A 23,169-nucleotide genomic window follows, 5' to 3' on the forward strand; every position below is an offset into this window, starting at 1 on the left:
CGTGATTTATTTCATTTAATCGTAAATTATTTCGTTTAATCGTGATTTATTTCGTTTAATCGTGATTTATTTCGTTTAATCACGATTTATTTCTTTTAATCACGATTTATTTCTTTTAATCACGATTTAATTATTTTAACCACGACTTAAATAGTTGAATCATAATATATTTAGTTTAATCATCGATTAATTCGTTTAATCATCGAATAATTCGTTTAATCATCGAATAATTCGTTTAATCATTATTTAATTCGTTTAACCATGATCTAATTCGTTTAACCATGATCTAATTCGTTTAATCATGATTTAATTCGTTTAATAATGATTTAATTCGTTTAATCATGATTTAATTCGTTTAATCATGATTTAATTCGTTTAATCATGATTTAATTCGTTTAATCATGATTTAATTCGTTTAATCGTGATTTAATTCATTTAATCATGATTTAATTCGTTTAATCATGATTTAATTCGTTTAATCATGATTTAATTCATAAAATCGTGAATTAATTCAAAATAGGTATGTATGATTTGTTTGAATATAAATTACGTTTTGTATAAAACCAATAGTCAACGCACTGGCTTTCCAAAACGTTTAAATCTGAAATAACTGAATGATAATTTAGTATTTGCAGTGTTATTAGTAACATCGTCTTCAACTTAAGAGCAAAGAAGTTTCATTTCTATTGCCAAGAATTGGAGCAAGGAGTTTTATAATTTACAATCTGACACGGTGATTTTTCGTAACCAAGTATTATCATAAGTAACATAATAAAATAAGTATGACACTGACCGATTTCGGATAATGATAGCCGATCACTAATAAGGAGAGTACCCGAGGTGTTTATTGCCAATTTGGTTCAAAGTCGGGCGTAATGTAGACCTATTTGAGATATGAAATTTCCCAAAAGGAAACGTTGCACTACCCATTCGATTTGCCACGGCAACCGAAAATGTTTTTGACCATTCAAAACAAAAAATATCCTTTTAAAAAAGTATTTGATTTTCTCGGTTTACGAAAATTTTTAAAAAGTTTTAATTTTTAATTTGTTTAAAATCACGAAATGGGTAATTTGGATCACATTTAGGTAAATTTCATCAAGTTTAGGTAAATTGGAACATAAACACCTTATTTTTGTTTTAGGTGGTCAAAATCATTTTCGGTTGCCATGGCAAATCGAATGGGTAGTGCAACGTCTCCTTTTAAGAAGTTTCATATCTAATATAGGTTTACATCACGGCCGACTTTGAACGAAATCGGCAATAAACACCTCGGGTACTCTCCTTGTCAGTGATTGCGTATTCTAAAGTTTCCAAAGATGAAACTGGTCGGCCAAATTGCTTTCTGGTGTGGAATCAAATATTTACATCAAATAATTGGATCGAATATCAATTAGAATCGAACTTGAAAATATTTGGTATTTCATTTTATCAATTATTTTTTTTTTAACCTCAACTAAGTTTTCCGAGTAAATTTTCTGTATCATTTTTAAAGCCACTGGACTTGTATACCTTTTAGTATATTTCGAATAAAAACTATTTTATCAATATTTATTTTTAAAAGTAATTTTTGCTGTTGAAAGCGTTTCAATTTTCAATAAGCCTTGGCCGATTTCTCGGGTATCATTACCTGACACTTCCAAAGACTAGTAACAACAGAGAGTTCTAAGTCCTTAGCCACGTAATGATTTAAATGGCCATTGTCGAAACCGCTTATCATTAAAATAATAAGCGTCGGTAGTGCTCGGCATTCGATTAATTTTTATCCATGAATAAAATAAGCTCGGCGATATTTAAATAATATTTAATTAGATAAACAATAGTTGAATAAAAATTGTAAAATGTTTAAATAATAGAAAGTGAATAAGCCTATTATTTAAATAAATCCCACTTTTATTCAAATAAATGCTTGGTTGCGTAAAAAACATAATTAAATAAGTTAAAACGATATTCTTTTTACCAACGTTTTTTAAATAAATCGGAAAATTTGTGGATAATGAATAAACAATTCCGAGCACTAAGCGTCGGTAGAATAAGAAGTGTCACACTTACTCTAATTATATTACTTATGGCTATAAATTAAATGAATTAACGATAGAATTACGCCTCTGGAAAAGTTTCGGCAAATTAAATTTCACCTCTAATTGCAATTCCAAATATAAAATTAAATTTAAAACCCATTAAATAAAATACAAAACTAAATAAGTCGCAAAACAGCCATTCAATACAGCTTTATCGGGTTAAGTCAAGCTTTAACTATAAACGCGAAAGGGACGACTTTATAATACTTGTCCTCAGAGAGAGAGAGACACGGCTGGTAATTACTGACGAAGCGAGTTGGAATGGAGTGCTGCTTCACTCTCGGCCAATACGTCAAAATAATTCTCTCGCATCTTCGAATTTGCGACAGCACCCGACAGTGTTCATCGAAGCCAAATATGAGGGTACGGGATGGGCGTTTCAAACTCACTGCCCGATGCCAGATGACGTTACTGGTCCCTAATTAATTCCTGAAGGAAATGAAAGCACCGAAGAGGGACTTGTTTAAAACGGATCAACTGGCGCGTGTTACGGAAATAGCGTTCACTAGCATTCTAGGCCAACAACCCACCTTGCAACTGTCACGATTCAAACCTTTTAGTCCAATATATTTATCGAGAATGTTACCGTCCTGGAAAATCCAATATTGCAGAAACGTTGGAGTCGTTCGGAGGAGGACCGAATAGAGGTCAAATGGGTCAACTTGCTCCGACCTGGGTCAAATGGGGCAGCTCAAAATTGGGGACGCAAAACTTTGTTTGACGACCGTATGAACTTATTTATTTTGGATTGAAGAACTTCGCATTTCGGACACTAGCACCTAGGAGCAACAAACACAAGGAGAACGCAGCTAGCCTTTAAACACGCTAACGAAGGGTTGTGTACGAATTTCATTGGACGAGCGTCACGAGCCTTTACGCTGAACGTTTTACGGGCGGGGTGGAAGACCATTTCCGAATTTTCCCCTTCCGACGGTAGAAGGCGCTAAAGCGTCTAGCCAATGGAAAACGTACACAAGAAAATCCACGACTTTTGACGGGTTGCGTTCTCCTTGTGTGGGCAGTCCTGTGTTTGTTGCTCCTAGCTAGCACTAATAGGTCAGTTTTCAAAATCGTTTTGCGAAAATTCTCCTACTCTACCTTATGAAGACCCATTTCCCTATACGTCATAACGTCGTCTGCACGGTTGTCTTCTCTCGCACTCTCCCAAATAACTCGGAAACAGTTTGCAAGTTCTCTCCCGATTGCGTAAAGGGGATTTCCAACAAGCTCTTCAGTTTCCATTCCATAAAAATTGTATAGGTTAACGGTAATAGTGAGTGTAGGGAGCTGTTGGATATCGGGGCATGCAGGGCTTGCCACCACCCTCCTACGCATTGTAACCGGCCACCTGAATTAATGGCATTAAAAGTAGCTGGTGCCTTAGGTATTAGCCTGCCTGATTATTATTTATTTGTTTTATTAGATGCGTTATGACATTTTGCTTGTATGTTTTATAAGTTGTGAAGAAAATTAAGTGTAATAAGAATTAAAAGTAGCGCTATGAGCGAAAGCACACTTGCGGGGAGTTTGTGGTTTGTCTATGAAATCGGTTTTGAAAATATCAGAAGATAAAATAAATATCACAAGAAAAAATAAATATCAGAAGAAAAAATAGCGAATTTTGGGAAATAACGGTCTGCAGGAATCCATACCTCTACTTGGAATTCTTATCTTGGCGTATCACGTATTGTAAGATCACTCTGACGGCTTTGGCCCCACCTACGAGAGAAAAAATCCCCTCTGGGCGCGCTCCCCTCTCGCATTGTTGTTTGTTACGTTAATATATTGAGGTCAAAAAAACCGTCAGCCACATCGAGACGAAAGTCTGCCGCGATAAGCATTTCTAGTGGAGTTATGGATTCCTGCGGTCTGCCACTCTCGGTGTGAAGAAACAGCACTGCCAGGCAAACAAAATAAACAGCCACCAAAAAAAAAAGATTGCAGTGTTGTCAGACTCAGGTTATTTTGTTTGAAATACCCCGAAAATGGTAAATTTTCATAAAGTTACTGTTCAAAATGTGGAAGAAGGTAATTAATATTTTGCGGCGTAGTAACGACTACAACTATTATCGACGTGAACGTTAATTATCGTACGTCTGCCGTCGAGAAACACGTCGATAGGGTAGTGCAAGAGACGGAAGGGGGCGTTGGAGACCATCACGTAAAGGGAAGACCTTTGAACATGGAGTCATGGACTCAAGCGATACATGAGAGGGGCCCGTCACTCTTTTTCGCGGTATTTTAAAGGTCGGGACGGGCGCAAAATAAAATTGAATTAGATTAATAACCATGTCAGGTATTTGGAATTAGGCGCGTTTAGTTGGAAATCAGGCCCTGAACATTGAGTTAAAATTTCAAAGCTCTAGAGCTAACAGTTCTCGAGTTTTTAGGGGCATGGCATACAAATAAATAAATAAATTAAAGGACAAACTTTAAGACTTATAGTTATAGATACTTTTGGATAGTAACTTCTATGTTGAAAATTCCAGATATTATTTTAAAATACTATCATGAACGTTGTGTGGAATTTTACTTAATATTTCAAAATATTGATAATGATAATCAGCTAAGCCATAACCTTGGCACCACCTTAAGCTCAAGCATTTTTGATATTGATTTGAAGCCATTTATGTAGTATAACCTAAGGTTTATAGGCTTTCAAACCTAGGATTAATAATTTCAAACTGTAAACAAGTTTTCAATAGATAGGGCTTGGCCTACAAAAATAATAACTTCATAAATCAGGCATATTTGCAAGTTTGGGTTCTGGAATACCTAACGTTTAGTACGTATAGGCCGAATACATTGTTTAAGGTACAATCCCTGATACAAATAATAGCAGACTAAGGTTATTTATTCCATGGCTCAAGTCAACAGGCTAATTTTAATGTCATTTATTCAGATGCCAGTGGACGGGTTACAATGCGTATGAGGGTGGTGGCAAGCCCTTCATGCCGCGCGAGCCAACAGCTCCCTACACTCACTATTATATATAATTCCATATATATGGTTTTATTTAATACAAAATTACGTACATTGGAATAATTTTGCAAAAATATATACTCAAAAGTCGCAAATGGATATTTAGATCATGACTTTTATTACTAGGAACATATTAAAAATATTTTTTACATCTGTGACTCATAACCAAAGACTATATATACGCTTATATATAGTCTTTGCTCATAACATATCCATGGACTAAATATACAATGAGAGTAGACTAAAACAGGCAATGTTACACGAAAAGATAAAAATTCCCTTTCTTCTCGTGCCCAAAACACTTTTCCCTCACCTTTCCCGTTTTCCCTCTTAAATTGCATTTTTTCCTTTTAGGGTTTAGGAAGATTGAAAAATCCCGGAAAAGGGAAAAATTCCCCGCATGTGGAAGAACTTCTGGGTATCACCATTATCTTATTTTGGTCCACCTACTTTTTAACGTATGACCCCCGGGTCGATCGAGTTCAGCTTTGAACCTTCAACTTTTCGACCTTCAGTCAGAATTTCAGAAGCGATTGGAACTTTGGAAGTGACAACCGATATTGAGCGAAGTGTTTACGGTTTTAGCGGCGCTGTAGTTTCAATAAACAGTTGAATCAAAAATTGGCATCTCAAACAATACGCAAGAAACAGGTAACTATTGTTCTGTTTCCAATATTTGGTAATTACTATGGCGAGTAGGCTAAATGAGTTTATTTTCTTTACCTCGAAAAAATATTAAAATTTTATAATAAAAAAAATGTAAAAAAATTAGTTTTATCTTGACCCTGAAAATGGTGATATCCATGTGCATCTTCAAAATAACGATCTTTAAAATTGGAAACCACAGTTCTCAATTACAATTAGCAATGTCTTTTAAACGACCCATTGTGATTAAAGGCCTTAAATTTATTTAGCCTTGAAATTATCTTACCCGCAATGTTACTAGGTCTTGCTATGGGGCTGTCCACAAAGCTTGTACCGTCACCTCGCAGTGAAACGACCGCTAGAAACGTTTCGTCAGTGGTGACTACGAGTTAGTAAATGTAATATCAACACAATAGTCATTTTTATCTGATTCTAACGCGAAAGCAGTAGTACTGCAATAAGGGGCGTAGGAACGTTCTAGAAGGGGGAAAATAGAAACGAAAAGGGGTCTGGAGAATGGTTTTGAGTGTCTCTTCTCTGAATGCATGTGTACTGTTTACTACTATGTAAATTGGCGGGAAAAGACTGAAATTTAAAAACAGTTGAGGAAGAACTTGAGGTTCTATAAACTGTATATGCTTTTAAAATGATAATTTGAGCCTTTTGAAGATTTCAACTGACCAAAAAGTTGGGCAATAACATTAGTTTCCCCTCCCAGCAAAATTCTATAGAGGGGCATTTCCACCCCTGACCCTCCCGGTTCCAACGCCCCTGACTGCAATAGTCAACTGTAATCAGCTATAGAGAAGGGTCGAAAGAAATCAGCGGGGTACCAACAGGCAGAAGAGAATAATGAATGAATGAATGAATGAATGAATATTTATTAACTCTTTGTTAAAGAACAAATCCCTTTTATAACAAAGAGGAAACCAAAAATATGGATTCACGAGTTACCATAGTAAGGGGTAACGTGGCGGGGAAGACAATTTCAAGGGTGACCGGCGAAATAAATTTCTATTCTTTTAACGGAGATCTAGAAACTACCGATAACCGGTTACGTGTACTAATTCAGAGGGTTCGGACTCGAATATTGTCATTTTAAAACTCGAATGGACTTGCGAGGCCTTCGCCAAGGCCTAAAAATTACTGGCGCGTCCAATTTTTTTAGACGGGTCCGTTTTTTTGCAACGAGTCCGCTGACTTCTTTTATTTTTGGTTTTAATATTTTTTTATTTGTTTATTTTTTATTAAAAGTTCCGTATTGGCGCTGCGGTAGAGTTCACTCGGTTTCTCTATTTTTTAGTCAAAGGTCGCGTGACTCACAGGGCTCGTTTGAGCCGGTTTTAGCTTTACTTTTACTTTTAGTCCTGTAGAAGCGGAGAGAAGACAATTATTAAAATTTTTAATGACATTAAATTATAAAAAAATTGTGACTCTGAATAGATTTGAGACTCGAATTGGACTCGGAATAGATTAATAGGGGCACAGTTTGATTATTTAATTTGGCATCCCCCCCCCTTTAAACGTAATAAAAAAGCCTTTGGAGCCCCTTTCCAATTTAAAGAAGGGTACATTGTACACTGCTTACTATTGGGTGCTTGCTCGTAGCGTCGTAGCCATACGTCATAATTAAGCCCCGCCTTGAAACGGCTGCCATGACATAATTTCACGTGACAGATCACGAGGCCAAACGCCACACAACCCCGTGACGTCCATTTGCGGCTTAATCTAATGGCCGACCGAGACGCGTTACCAAGGTGACGAACACACGCAGAGGCGCCACAACCTCCAAAAACTAGGGGGTGTCCATGAAGTTGCTACAGTAAATTAATGACAAAAAAAACACATGAGACATGCTTGGGGAGAGATGGGCACTTGTTTTTCCTATCTATCTTTAAATCTCTCAAAATCATCAAGATGGCGCCAACATCACTATCACGATCAATTTTTTTTATAAACCCGCAACGTTTCAACATCATTTTCAAATCAAAGATGAATAACTTAAATCGATCAATTTTTTTCCTTTCAAATTTTTTAATATAGCGCCACTATCACTATTCCGATCAAATTTTCTAACAATACCTCAATACCCGATCAATTGTTTTTCAAAAAACCCACAAAGTTTAAAAATCAAATTAAAATCAAATATTAGTACTTCCTACCTGATGGATTTTTTTACCTTTCAAAAATCTTTGGAAAGCACCACTATCAAATCCCTATCAATTTTTATCTAAAGCCCTTTAAGTTACATATCAAGTAGTAAGTTATAACTTAAATAAATAAAATAATTTTTACCTTTTAAACAAAAATTCTAAATTTGAAACGAGTCAAACGACTTCACAATGGTAGGCTTTCCAATCGCAGTGTGAGCCACGCACCCTCATCCAGCGAATAATGTATGCTTTGGTTTGGTTTTGGTTTTATTTACCGCGCCCTAAAGAATTTACAGTTTACACAAAAGATGCAGAGTTCCGTGGCTCTCGGCTAGCCACCCAGCAAGAATGAACCGTACAATGCCGCCATTTTGCTGGTGTAGATTTATCAGTAAAACGCGAGGGTTAACAGTTTCAATCGTCTGTTTACGGATTTTAATTATTTTAAAATAATTAAGAATTTAGATTCACGTTAAAATTGGTTAACTGCCTTGTTACAAATTGTTTGAGTAGTTCAATTAGAAAGGGAGAGCGAAAATTTTTATTTTATTCGATCACCACCAAGGCCTAGTTTGATAAACTTTGCCAACTTCTTTTCGTAGATATTACAGTCGTCATTTGCTAATTGGGTTAAATAACCCGGGTTTCTAATCTTACCTGGTTTTGTTAGGGCCCATAGCCATTTTAATTTAAAAACAATTTAAGCATAAATCTAATTTCGTACGTTTTGTCGCTTCGTTGCGATGACCAACAAAATGGCTACCTATTTTTGATCTCCCCTCCCGGTTTTCACTCACTGATGAAATCAATGGTTTTTTCACTGATTCGGTTTAAGATAAAAACAAATCAGGCTCGTTGCTTTATTATGTGAAAAATCATTATTCTCGTGACATCAGCTCAGCTTCGGGACACGCGACTTTGGCGTTTTTACGCTTTCCTTACATAAGCCCTGTTTAGTATTGTATATATAACTTTATAATCTCCAAACACATGTACCTAAAGTTTTCGTATTTTTATCCACCGCGCGATCTTACATTTATATCACGCACGTTTTAAAAATGCGAGGATAAAATCGCGTGTATTTTTGGCTAACGTTTTTTAGTTTTTAAAAGAGAGACAAAATGTTTTTCTTTCAAATAAGAAGTGTAGATTTTTGATTCTCCATAAAATTCCGTTATAATTAAAGGTTTACTGTTTTATTGGCAAGGAACGCGTCTATTATTTCGCTATTCACGACATTTTTTGGTCCGTCGAGCCGGATCGTCGCCAACTAGTTTACACCATCGAACTAATCGTCGAATCGGCAAAACATTTCCGTGGGCTATAGTGAAGTACGGACGAGGATTCGCCTTTCAAGCTCTCTAAAACCAACAACGTAAATAACGATTTTTTTGGAGTTTCAACATTATGGATGCTCATGTGAGAAAAAGACAAGCTGTCAAAGGTCAAGTCACAAGAATTGAGAATGCAGTAGGTCAAACAGCGGACCATTTATCTGATGTTGCATTGAAGCTGTACGTGGATAGAGTGGAGAAGTTTTCGAAAGATTTGGACGAATCTCACGAAGGCATAGCTAAAACCATTGATCCAGCAGGTGACTTCGATCCTCACGAAACCGAGTACAACGCCATTGTCGCTCGGGTTGAGCAATTAAATGTCTTGTTGGTCACTGAAGCCAACACAAGAGCAGCCAATGCACCAGTTAGGCCAGGCAGGCCAGTTAGCGAAGTTCGATTACCGAAGTTGGAGCTTCCTACCTTCAGCGGAGGTTTCATCGATTGGTTACCGTTCCACGATCTTTTTACGGCAACCGTACACAACAACGAATCGCTAACGGGAGCTCAGAAGTTTCAATACTTGAAGTCATCATTACGAAACGAAGCAGCACTCCTCATTCAATCCCGGTAACTGACGCTAATTACTTGGAAGCTTGGGATATTTTGGACAATCGTTTTAACAACAATCGAGAAATCATCGACGCACACGTAAGACGTCTTTTCAATCAACCTAACGTCTCACAAGAATCATCGTCAGCCTTGAGAACACTCATTGACACCACAGCCGAATGTATAAGAGCACTCAAGGTTCTACAAGAACCAGTTCAACATTGGGACGCCATCCTACTACACCTTATAAAAGAAAAACTCGATTCAGAATCTCGCCGACAATGGGAACTATCCCTGAGGGGGAACGGAATGCCAAATTTCGATGAACTCGTAACATTCCTGGATCAACGGGCCAGAGCGTTGGCAGCAGCCCCGCCAGCACCTACGAATATCGCAATCACCAAATCCAAGGCTCCAATACATCAGAGGCCGAGTACAAAAGCTCATCATGGTACTCTGAGTGAGTCTTGCAACTTTTGTAACGAAAACCATTTAACGTACCGATGTACAAAATTTCTGAACGCATCTTCAGCCGAGCGCTGGAACATGGTCAAGAATAATTCCATGTGTTTCAACTGCTTACGAACTGACCATCAAAGCAACGAATGCAAATCTGGCCATTGTAGAAAGTGTAAATTCAGACATAATACGCTTTTACATCCAGACGTACAAGAGAAGGAACCGCCAAAAACGAAGGCTATCTCTGGCATCGTTTCATGCCCTTCTCGAGACCTAAACGGAACCTCTCAAGTGATTTTGGCAACGGCAATAGTCCAAGTCAAGAGTTTCGGTGATCAACTATTTCCAGCCCGAGCATTGCTGGACTCAGGATCGCAAGCCAGTTTCATAACGGAACAATTCACGCAGCAACTACAGCTGAAACGAAAACGCTTCAACGCTTCAGTTGACGGAATTGGTGCAACCGGAGTGAACACCTCTCGAGGCAGTGTCATATTGAACATCAGCTCAAACCTCAGCAACACATCGGAGGTGACGGTCGAGGCAATCATTCTGAACAAGATCACGGACAAGCTACCGAACAGTCCGTTCGACCCGAGAACCTTCGAGCATTTAAAGGGCTTGAATCTCGCAGACCCGACGTTTCATATCCCCGGACACGTGGATATTCTACTAGGTGCGGACGTGTACCTAAGTCTCTTGCAAGATGGAATTTGCAAGGGCAAAGAAGATCTTCCCGGTGCCTTTAACACTCGTTTCGGATGGGCAATTTCCGGTCCACTACTCATAAAAGGAAGAAGTCCGACGATAAAGGTCCACCATTGCAAATTGGAAGATGAATTGAAGAATCTTTGGGAGCTGGAAGACATCCACCCTCGAAGAATGTTAACACCAACTGAAACCCAATGCGAACAGCATTTCGAAGAATCGCATACGCGTGACTCGACAGGAAGATTCACCGTACGATTGCCAATGAAGAAGAACCCTCCAATTCTAGGGGAATCCAGGCACATGGCCGTTCGTCGGTTCATGGGAGAATACCTGGCTTTGGGACACATGGAAATCATTCCAGACGATGTCAAAAACAGAATCACAAATCAACCGTACTACTTACCACATCACGCGGTATTCAAAGAAGATAGTACCACCACAAAAGTCCGAGTCGTGTTCGACGCATCAGCCAAATCTACATCGGGCGTTTCATTAAACGACACGCTTCTGGTAGGACCGAAACTTCAAGATGACCTGGTCAATCTGCTTATTCGATTTCGTCAACATCGTATTGTCATGAAAGCGGATCTTACCAAGATGTTTCGGCAAATTTGGGTACACCCGGATGACAGGGATTACCAGAGAATTGTATGGCGAACTAACCCCAACGAACCTTTGCAAGATTATCGGTTGCTAACAGTCACATATGGAACCACATCAGCGCCATACTTGGCAACGAAAGTCTTAAAGCAACTCAGTCAGTACATTAAGGACGAACTCCCACTGGCGTCTTCAGCTTTGGAAAATGACTTTTACATGGATGATTTGATGTCCGGTGAAGAAACAATGCAAAAGGCCTTGAAACTTCAAGCTGAAATCATTCAAGCTACGTCTCAAGGTGGTTTTGAGATACGTAAATGGGCATCCAATGAAGCGGCATTATTGGATCCATTCCCCGCAAACCTAAAAGAGCTTCAAAAACCACTATCAATCGAGAACGACGAATCAGTGAAGACCCTTGGTCTCTTTTGGACTCCTTCTACTGACCACTTTTCGTTCGTGGTTACTTCTCCTCAATCAAGAAGTTCAATCACCAAGCGAACAATTCTATCGGATACGGCCAGAGTATTTGATCCTCTGGGACTACTCACTCCAGTTACAATTCGAGCCAAACTTCTCCTACAGGAAATGTGGCAGATCGAATTAAATTGGGACGAACCTCTTCCCCAATCACTCGAAAATAAATGGAGGTCATTTCGAACAGATTTACCAAAAATCGAAAACATAACCGTACAACGACACATTTCACAAGCGAACGCTACACAAGCTAGCTTACATGGATTTACTGACGCTTCGGAGAAGGCCTACGCAGCGACGGTTTATCTGAAGACCTTAAACGCCCAAGGAAGCGTCAAGGTGCAAATAATCGCTGCAAAAACAAAGGTCGCTCCGTTAAAACAAATCACCCTGCCGAGGTTGGAACTTTGTGGAGCATCACTTCTCGCCTCTCTGATGCAACTTGTCAGAGAGTCTCTGAAAATGGAAATTACTGACGTTCATTGTTGGTCGGACTCAACAATCGTCCTAGCATGGTTGAAGTCTGCACCTCAACGTTGGAAAACATTCGTGGCTAATCGGGTTTCCGAAATACACGAAAAGCTACCGAAGGCTCAATGGCATCACATTGCCGGAGACAAAAACCCAGCTGACTGTGCCTCACGAGGAATCTCCGCTAACGAGCTTGCTCAAAATGAGTTGTGGTGGCATGGACCTGACGACTTGGATTCTCTTCTAACAACAAGAGAACAGAACGATAACCAACAAGAGCCAATGAACTGCTTGTCAGAAGAAAGACGAGTAGTCGCGTTGGTGACGCATTGTCAAATGGAATCAACCTTACTAACAAAATATTCGTCGCTAAGCAAACTCCTTCACGTCACCGCTTACATACTGCGGTTCATTTTCAATTGTTTCCACGTGAAAGAAGAACGAATTTCTGGTGCTCTATCAAGAGAAGAAAACGAAAAGGCCTTATTTCATTGGATTAGAGTCGTTCAAAACAACAGTTTTGGCGAAGAGATAAGCCGCCTCAAACAAAACAAGAAACTACCAACGAAAAGCAAAATTCTATCGTTACAACCATACCTCAACGAGAAAGGAATTCTACGTGTTGGTGGCCGACTGCGTCACTCCAACCTATCGTATGAACAAATGCACCCAGCAATGCTACCAAGACACAGCAAATTGACCGACCTCCTAATTCAACACGAGCACGAGAAACATTTTCACGGAGGTGCTCAGTTGCTAGCAACTACCTTGCAAAAGCGTTTTTGGATCGTTGGACTTCGCGATGCCATACGTTTCCACATTCGAAGATGTATTCCGTGCGTTCGTCAACAGGCCATCACGGCGAAACAACTAATGGGTGATCTACCCCAGGCCAGGGTAAATCCAGCACGAGCCTTTTTGAAGTGCGGCGTTGACTACGCAGGCCCATTCACCCTTAAACTCATGAAAGGACGAAGCCATCTCCGGTTTAAGGGCTACATTGCGGTTTTCGTCTGCTTTACCACGCGAGCGATTCATTTGGAATTGGTCAGCGACATGACCACCGACGCATTTCTCGCAGCCTTAAAACGCTTTGTCGCTCGACGAGGGAAATGCTCGGATATCTACAGCGACTGCGGAACAAATTTCGTTGGAGCGGACCGAGAGATGAAAGCATTCATTAAATTCATCGTCTCCGCGAACAACAACGAACAAGTGTCAAGATGGCTCGCTGACGAAGGTACGAGCTGGCACTTCAACCCGCCTACCGCTCCCCATTTTGGAGGTCTTTGGGAAGCAGGAGTGAAGTCAGTGAAGTATCACTTGAAACGAGTTCTTGGCACTACAATTCTTAACTTTGAAGAAATGCAAACGCTTCTATGCCAAATAGAAGCTTGCCTAAATTCGCGTCCATTGACGGCGTTAAGCTCGGACCCATCCGACTTCGCCGCTTTAACACCCGGACATTTCTTAATCGGAGATGCGCTTACCGCCATCCCAGAACCCGACTTGACTTCAGAAAAGGTCAATCGTCTTTCGCGTTGGCAGTTGGGCCAACAAATCCTACAACACTTCTGGAAACGCTGGAGAAGTGAATATTTGTCGCGCCTTCAACAAAGACCGAAATGGACAACACCTAAGCCAAATCTACGCGTCGATGAACTAGTGCTGCTTAAGGATGAAGACCTTCCTCCTACCAAGTGGAGAATGGGAAGAATAACGCAACTTCATCCCGGAGAAGACAACCACGTTCGAGTAGTTTCAGTCAGAACAGCTGACAAAATATTAAAAAGGCCCGTCGTAAAATTATGTCAATTGCCCCTAGACTAAATCTTTTCTTAAACATTTTTGTAAATTGAAATCAATTATTTCAAGGCGGGCGGAATGTTTAGTATTGTATATATAACTTTATAATCTCCAAACACATGTACCTAAAGTTTTCGTATTTTTATCCACCGCGCGATCTTACATTTATATCACGCACGTTTTAAAAATGCGAGGATAAAATCGCGTGTATTTTTGGCTAACGTTTTTTAGTTTTTAAAAGAGAGACAAAATGTTTTTCTTTCAAATAAGAAGTGTAGATTTTTGATTCTCCATAAAATTCCGTTATAATTAAAGGTTTACTGTTTTATTGGCAAGGAACGCGTCTATTATTTCGCTATTCACGACAAGCCCCCAACTAAATCTGCCTAGGGCCCCACCTTCAGTAAATGGGGCACTGACATCGTTACAAAATATAATTTATACGATTTTCCTTCTTTGGCTTACAACCTTTTTTATTACGATTTTTTCCTGAGTTGTTCTTTTCTTTATAGTTTTAATATAAAACCTGCCTTAAAATAGTGTTAAACCTTTTTATGTAATATATCGGTAATTATTTATTCCCTTCCCTATGGCGCCATCAAGTATCGATAAAAGCATTAAATTCAAACCTCAAAGGGCTACTTTTTTAAAGCAAGTGGCTGCTCTAGTGTAGTACCTGGATTGTCCGATAGATGTCGCTTTCGGTAGCTCTTCCTAACCTAGTGTTTAAGTTCCAATTGTTAAAAGATATTTGCGTCGCTAATCAAGAACTAAGTCTCTCGATTGTAACACGATAACCGTCGCAGACCGAGGCTTAGCATCAAATTTTAATCGTAATTAATAATAAACATTCTTTATATAAAATGAAAATGTTTCGCGCTGCTGCAACGAGTCAAAGCTTGCTCGTGAGTCGTGGGTGAAGTTTGTGGTCGTTGTCAAGGTAACGCGTATAGGTCGGCCATGTCATTTTGCCTCGCGATCTATGACGTCAAGGTGGGCCTGAGCTACGACGTATGTCTACGACGCTACGAGCAAGCACCCAGTGTGTCTGAATTTATAGCCCGGTGTACCTAGTAACAGAGACCATACCACCGGAGGCCTATCATCATAGTGCCCTACGCCAGCGTCCACCTAGCCCGGACAGGTAACAAATCCAGCATGGGTAGTAGTACCCTACTACGGAAATACGGAAATAGTTACGGAGTACGTAAAAGCATCCAAGGGGTTTATGTTAGGTTTTGTTAGGTTAGGTTATCATCTTTAAAGGCGCCACTCGCTTTAAATTAAATATTAAGTCTATATCGTTTTGGAATTTGGTTTTCATTTGTTTCGTATTTCAATTCTATAACTGATAAATTTCTTTTAAACCTCTGCAGCTGGGCTACACTAAACTGAATCCATTGCTTTTAGTCCTTGAAGACGGCCAACAGGAATTTCTGATACGAAAGATACGAACCCGAACTTAAGCGACAAAGACGTCACCTTGATAGACCATTTCAGAACGCTTAGGGGCGATAAAAGTAAAACCTTGCACGTCTACTGCGAGACGGACAAACGACACGACGTTAACACGATGCTCGCCAACGGCGCCAATGTCCACGCGAAAACATTCGACGGTAAAACGCAGTTGCATGTCGCGCTGAAATATCGCGATGACGACGTACCCGAGCTTCTACTCCGTCATGGCACGAGAGTAAATGTTAAAGACGACGTTGGCATGACGCCTTTACACTACGCTTGCGAAATAGGAAACGCAACTGCCGTCGTGATGTTGCTCAAAGTTGGAGTCGATCCAAATGAACTGAATAGGGATTTGGAATCCCCGTTGCACGTAGCCGTACGTGCGAGTGACTCCGCGGATAAATCGGATTGCGTTCGACGCCTATTGGAACACGGCGTTGACGTAAATATCGGTAATAGGTACTTGGAAACGGCCCTGCATATCGCGTGTAGGCAAAGAACGAAGGGATTGGTCCATTTGTTGCTTCGATACGGAGCCGATATGGACGCTCTGGACGAGAAGGGTTTGAAACCTTCGGATGGACTGAATTGTTTCAGACCGTTAGATAACGAAATCATTCAGATGTGCAAACGTTACCGCAAATATCATCCTAAAAGCGTAAAAGCGTCTATTCAAACCGAGACTGAAGACCACTCCGTCGGGGTAATCTCAAAGCTGCTGGAGGACAAAATTGACGCGAACATGGACACTGTCCAGACTGAGCCTCAACATTTGAAAGGCAAAATCTCGCAGTTAGAAATCAAAGTTGAGGATATTAAAGTATACAAGTCCAACGTTCAAGATCTACTGGCTAAAATCGCTCAGCTGGAGGCCAAAGCTGAGGCGAGTGAAGAGCGTGCTAAGTCCAACGTTCAAGATTTAGCTGGTAAATTCGCGCAGTTGCAGGTGAGAGCTGAGGCGAGTGAAGGGCGTGCTAAGTCCAACGTTCAAGATCTACTGGCTAAAATCGCTCAGCTGGAGGTGAGAGCTGAGGCGAGTGAAGGGCGTGCTAAGTCCAACGTTCAAGATCTACTGGCTAAAATCGCTCAGCTGGAGGCAAAAGCTGAGGCGAGTGAAGAGCGTGCTAAGTCCAACGTTTTAGATTTAGCTGATAAATTCGCGCAGTTGCAGGTGAGAGCTGAGGCGAGTGAAGGGCGTGCTAAGTCCAACGTTCAAGATCTACTGGCTAAAATCGCTCAGCTGGAGGCAAAAGCTGAGGCGAGTGAAGAGCGCGCCAATTCCAACGCCCAAGATTTAGCGGGTAAATTCGCGCAGTTGCAGGTGAGAGTTGAGGCCAGCGAGGAGCGAGCTAAGGCCGACGCCCAAACTTTAGCTGATACATTCTCGCAGTTCGAGATAAGAGTTGACACTATCTATGGGCGCGTTCGGTCCAACGTACAAGATTTAATGTTCGAAATCGTGCAGCTGAAAGGTAGAGCTAAGGCCAGTGAATTTCACACTAATTTCAACGACTATGTTTTAACTGATAAATTCGCGCAGCTGCAAGTGAGAGCTGACGCCAATGAGGAGCGGGTTAAGTTCAACGCCCAAGGGTCTGGTAAATTAGTGCATTTGAAAGTGAGAGAGGACGGCGTATCGCCTCTTAAATTCAGCATTCCCATCGTAACAAGGAGATCCCAAAATTTGCAACCAGTATCCTCGGCTGAAACCAACCAGAAGCCCGCCAAGTCCAACGTAATAGATTCAGTTGAGGACGGCGTATCGCCTCTTAAATTCAGCATTCCCATCGTAACAAGGAGATCCCAAAATTTGCAACCCGTATCCTCGGCTGAAACCAACCAGAATCCTACCAAGTCCAACGTAATAGATTCAGTTGAGGACGGCGTATCGCCTCTTAAATTCAGCGTTCCCATCGTAACAAGGAGATCCCTAAATTTGCAACCCGTATCCTCGGCTGAAACCAGCCAGAAGCCCACCAAGTCCAACGTAATAGATTCAGTTGAGGACGGCGTATCGCCTCTTAAATTCAGCGTTCCCATCGTAACAAGGAGATCCCTAAATTTGCAACCCGTATCCTCGGCTGAAACCAGCCAGAAGCCCACCAAGTCCAACGTAATAGATTCAGTTGAGGACGGCGTATCGCCTCTTAAATTCAGCGTTCCCATCGTAACAAGGAGATCCCTAAATTTGCAACCCGTATCCTCGGCTGAAACCAACCAGAAGCCCGCCAAGTCCAACGTAATAGATTCAGTTGAGGACGGCGTATCGCCTCTTAAATTCAGCATTCCCATCGTAACAAGGAGATCCCAAAATTTGCAACCCGTATCCTCGGCTGAAACCAACCAGAAGCCCGCCAAGTCCAACGTAATAGATTCAGTTGAGGACGGCGTATCGCCTCTTAAATTCAGCATTCCCATCGTAACAAGGAGATCCCAAAATTTGCAACCCGTATCCTCGGCTGAAACCAACCAGAAGCCTACCAAGTCCAACGTAATAGATTCAGTTGAGGACGGCGTATCGCCTCTTAAATTCAGCGTTCCCATCGTAACAAGGAGATCCCAAAATTTGCAACCCGTATCCTCGGCTGAAACCAGCCAGAAGCCCACCAAGTCCAACGTAATAGATTCAGTTGAGGACGGCGTATCGCCTCTTAAATTCAGCATTCCCATCGTAACAAGGAGATCCCAAAATTTGCAACCCGTATCCTCGGCTGAAACCAACCAGAAGCCCGCCAAGTCCAACGTAATAGATTCAGTTGAGGACGGCGTATCGCCTCTTAAATTCAGCATTCCCATCGTAACAAGGAGATCCCAAAATTTGCAACCCGTATCCTCGGCTGAAACCAATCAGAAGCCCGCCAAGTCCAACGTAATAGATTCAGTTGAGGACGGCGTATCGCTTCTTAAATTCAGCATTCCCATCGTAACAAGGAGATCCCAAAATTTGCAACCCGTATCCTCGGCTGAAACCAACCAGAAGCTCGCCAAGTCCAACGCTAAAGACTTAGCCGGTAAAGTTCCACCGCGTGTGGAAAACCAGCAGTTGGTATTTAGTCCTCATAGATTAAAAGCCCCCCAATTCCGACGTAATAGATTACGTTGAGGACGTCGTTCCGGCCGCTAAATTCAGCCTTCCCATTGTGACGTTGAGCTCCCAAAATTTGCAACCCGTATAAAAAACAAAACCAAATTTCAAGTAGTGTGTGTAATCATCCAATAAAAAAATAACCAATTAAAATTTTTCATCTCAATTTTTGTGGTTTCGATATTTGTTACTAATTTAAGTGTCAACAGAAGTGTATAATATGGCTTTGAGATAGTATCCTTTCAATACTGCCATCGTTCTTTGCTAGGACACAGTTACAACGCCTATGCTTTATTGCCAAACATTAAAAGAAATGTTATGTAGTTGATTTATTTATACAGGGTGTCTCAAATTTCTCGATTAGGCCATTTCTCTCAAAAACATTTGAATCTAAAATTTAGATTTTTTATTAGGGTTTATTATTGCTGTTGTTGAAAAACAAGATGTCTCGGACATTTAAGTACAGACAATACCCCCGATTTAAATATTAAATTTAAATTTGAACAATTTTTTAATCATCTTGTACATTCTGGCCTTAAAAAGTCAGGGGAAATAACTTAAAATGGACAGGGAAAACAGGGAATTTGAATGTGAGAATATGGTGGCAACTCTGTATTAGGGTTTTGGAGGTATTTCTAGATATTTTTTCCTAAACCGATAAAAGGTTTGCCAGATAAATAATTTTATCTCCGTAGAAAATCCGTTCAAATTTTTCACACGGTCTATTGCGTTCGGAAATCTTCAAAATCAGTTACTAATTTCTGAAATGGCTTTTAGAATTCAAATCCAGTACCAGGGTTGCCACGAGTCAGAGAAAAGTCAAGGAATTTAAAAATGAGCCTAAAAAGTCAGGGAAATTAAAATTTTATCTTGACACGTTTTGAAGGTATTTTTATTCTAGTTATCTGACAAATTCTATGATTATTATTTAGTTCTTTTGAAGTTTTGCTAATTTTTGTAACGTTGCAATAATACTTTTGTACTGAAATCTAGGTGGATTTCAATTTATGAACTTCTGATAAAAAGTAAAATTTAAACCTAAAAATTGTCATTTTGGTTTTAAAAAGTCAGGGAAAATATCCCTTAAAATGGTCTGGCAATTTGAATCTGAAAATATTGTTGCAGCCCTGCGTACTCAAAACCCAACAACCACACTCCCTAATTACGACAATTGGACTCTCATCAAACCTCAAAACCGACGTGGACAACACTAACCCTTTAATTGACACGTAGACACTAGCGTCTCTATCATATCATCCGCCCTCCGAACAAACAAACCGTTTCGACGCCGAGAGCTCTGCGAATGACAGGTCCTCGCACTCATAGCCAATAACGCCAAGCAAACGTCCTCCTCGGATTAAACATCTACGACGAGCTTTGCAGGTAAAGCGCGGATAAAGGGGAAAGTTCCGTACAGATCAGTGATGGGCAACGCTCCTCTCATTGTGAGCGCTTTTGTTATTATGAGAGAAATTGAGCGGCATAAGGTTTTTTAAAAAGAGCTCGAAACGAAAATGAGAGGAGCTCCATTTTCAGCGCTCAAAAAAGAGTGAAAAGAGAGGAGCGCTTATCAAACTCCTCTAAAAAGAGCGAAAGGAGAGGAGCGCTTATTTTACCGCTCTGAAAAGAGCGGGAAGGGAGGAGCGCTTATTTTACCGCTCCAAAAAGAGTGAAAGAGAGGAGCGCTTATTTTACCACTCTGAAAAGAGAGGAGCGTTTATTTTACCGCCCAAAAAAGAGCGAAAGGAGAGGAGCACTTATTTTACCACTCTGAAAAGAGCGGGAAGAGAGGAGCGCTTATTTTACCGCTCTGAAAAGAGCGGGAAGAGAGGAGCGCTTATTTTACCGCGCCAAAAAGAGTGAAAGAGAGGAGCGCTTATTTTACCACTCTGAAAAGAGAGGAGCGTTTATTTTACCGCTCCAAAAAGAGTGAAAGAGAGGAGCGCTTATTTTACCACTCTGAAAAGAGAGGAGCGTTTATTTTACCGCCCAAAAAAGAGCGAAAGGAGAGGAGCACTTATTTTACCACTCTGAAAAGAGCGGGAAGAGAGGAGCGCTTATTTTACCGCTCTGAAAAGAGCGGGAAGAGAGGAGCGCTTATTTTACCGCGCCAAAAAGAGTGAAAGAGAGGAGCGCTTATTTTACCACTCCAAAAAGAGTGAAAAGAGAAGAGCGCTTATTTTACCGCTCAAAAATTGGTGAGCATGAGCGAATATTAGGCAAGCGAGTGCGAGCGGTGAGTGAGCTGAGCGGCTCTTTAACGAAAATGCCCAACACTGGAACAGATCGCCTTCAATTTGACACCAGATAGAGTAGCCAAAGATTGACAGAGTACCTCAGTGGATAGTCCCTTCGAGCGTATATGGCGAAGGTACAGTCTTCGTTTTACGATTTAAATCGTAATGCCGGGTAATGGATCGGGGTTATTCGAGATCTCCTTGGATAAAGTTCTCGCGGATTGTGTTTTAAGATAAAACACTGATAACGTTGAGCTTCTACTGTTTTATCTTTTTCCATCGCATTGTGACACACGAGTCAAGTATACTTGACACCTTATAGGATGTATGTTGTTTTTTTTTGTATTGTTAAACCGTTCAAATTGAAATTGAAGGTTATTAATTGTTATATTTGAAGGCGTTTATCGGGTGATATATCAGATTGAAATTGATTTGTTTTAAATGAGTAGAAAATTCATTGAATGGTTTTGCTGGTTTGAGAGATGACTTGCCACGCAAGTTAAAAGCTCCCTACACTAACTATTACCGTTTACGGAAAGGGAAAACCGAGGAATTCGGACGGAAAACCCCTTTAAAGGCCTAGGTTTTTTTCTGCCTGTCCCCTTTAAATTCGTTTATTCCCATTCGACCGAAATCCCATTCGACCGGATCCCATTCGACCGAATCCCATTCGACCGAAAGAATTTTAAAATGTAGCCCAATTGGCGGGCTGATTTGGTATTTTATTTATAAGGTATGTACTATCGAAGATCCATGTTTAGGTTAGGTTAGGTTAGGTTAGGTTAGAGTTGGTTAAGTTTACTATTTCAGTTTTGGTTCAGTTACTTTTCTTGACTAGGTGAAGATAAAAATATAATTCATGCTCATTCCAAAAGTCAATTTATATAGAAGCGTTCGGTCGAATGGGACACATAAAAGCGTTCGGTCGAATGGGACACATAAAAACCGCACGTTTCGGCGGAATTCGGTCGAATGGGACACCTCAAAAACCGCCTTCGGTCGAATGGGATTTCGGTCGAATGGGACTAAAGCTTTAAATTAACTTAGTGGAGCACAAATACCCTGGTGGTAGGCCAACCGCTGAACATGTTGGCCTAATTTAAAGGGGGACAGGCCGAAGAAAACCTAGGCCTTTAACCACTGGGGAAGGCATCACCTGCTGAAGTGCTAACCATTCTGCCAAACCATCTCATAGATTTCATATAGATTAACTATCGAATATTTCGTAGCAATTTATATCAAATACGGAACACAACGAATTTATTTTCCGGAAAACTTAAATGTAAAAAGTTTCCGCAAATCGGAAAAATAAAAAATTTAAACATATATTACTTTTTAAGGTTTTTATTCTAGACTAGTCTAGAGGTTTAGTTTTACTTTTGGATTCGATAAAATGAGGCGAAATGAAAACCTTTTTGGTTTTTCTTTTTTCGGAAAAATAGGGAAAATATTCCGGAAAAAAGAACTCTCTAATTTCCCCGAAAATTTTCCCAACGGGACATTTGGTTACTTAGTTTTAAATTACATATTAGCTATTTGCGTAACTTTGAAATATAAAAATTCCTTCAACTCCAACCCAACATTTTATCGGAAAATGATAAATAAATGAATTAATGGTATTAATTTCTTCTTATGGACCATAACTATCCGAGTGTACCATGGTCTAGTTTTGCCACGTCACGAGAGGGGGAAGGAAATACGCCAATCACGTCAATTTTAGGGTGACCAGACTTCCTATATATTTCCTATATTTTAAAAGCCGTCCTATAAATTCCTTTATTTTCACCTATTTTCCCATAATATCCGGGTCTTTTGAAAATGAAAGAACATTTTTGTACTTGTCATAGAACATTTAGTTCTAACACTGCTACATTCGAACAAAAACTTGAAATGTGCGGGCTTTGTAAATCCGTTAAGTGATCCTATAATGCCAAAAAGGCAGTGTACAAAAAATTGTCAATTAATTAGTTACCTTAATATTTTTCCTATATTTTCTTATTTAGTGTCCTATATTTTCCCATAATTCTTCTATTTTGTGTCCTATATTTTCCCATAATTCTTCTATTTAGTGTCCTATAATTCCCCTTATTAGTTACTATATTTTCATATTCAGTG

The 23,169-nt window shown here is 40.2% G+C and overlaps 2 protein-coding genes across 2 annotated transcripts; both read left to right on the plus strand.

Moving 5' to 3' along the window:
- Positions 1–5,603: 5,603 nt before the first annotated feature.
- LOC149961962 (uncharacterized) lies at positions 5,604–18,835 on the plus strand. The gene is made up of 2 exons (XM_090162841.1): positions 5,604–5,714; positions 15,648–18,835. The coding sequence occupies exon 2, from the start codon at positions 15,845–15,847 to the stop codon at positions 18,833–18,835; it is 2,991 nt and encodes a 996-aa protein (XP_090018967.1). The 5' UTR covers positions 5,604–5,714; positions 15,648–15,844.
- Positions 9,269–14,295, plus strand: LOC149961963 (uncharacterized). Its single transcript, XM_090162730.1, has 3 exons — positions 9,269–9,642; positions 9,744–13,705; positions 13,829–14,295. Exons 1-3 carry the CDS (start codon positions 9,269–9,271, stop codon positions 14,293–14,295), a joined length of 4,803 nt encoding a protein of 1,600 aa, XP_090018856.1.
- Positions 18,836–23,169: the final 4,334 nt, after the last annotated feature.

The sequence above is a fragment of the Leiobunum rupestre genome, chromosome 1, assembly GCF_980474605.1.
Source record: "Leiobunum rupestre chromosome 1, qqLeiRupe1.1.hap1, whole genome shotgun sequence".
Lineage (NCBI taxonomy): Eukaryota > Metazoa > Arthropoda > Arachnida > Opiliones > Sclerosomatidae > Leiobunum > Leiobunum rupestre.

Coding starts and splice junctions, on each gene's coding strand:
- LOC149961962 (XM_090162841.1), top strand. CDS start 15,845: ATGCTCGCCAACGGCGCCAATGTCCACGCGAAAACATTCGACGGTAAA.
- LOC149961963 (XM_090162730.1), top strand. CDS start 9,269: ATGGATGCTCATGTGAGAAAAAGACAAGCTGTCAAAGGTCAAGTCACA. Junction 9,643..9,743: donor AGCGGAGGTTTCATCGATTG/GTTACCGTTCCA, acceptor TACGAAACGAAG/CAGCACTCCTCATTCAATCC. Junction 13,706..13,828: donor AAGATGGCTCGCTGACGAAG/GTACGAGCTGGC, acceptor TTAACTTTGAAG/AAATGCAAACGCTTCTATGC.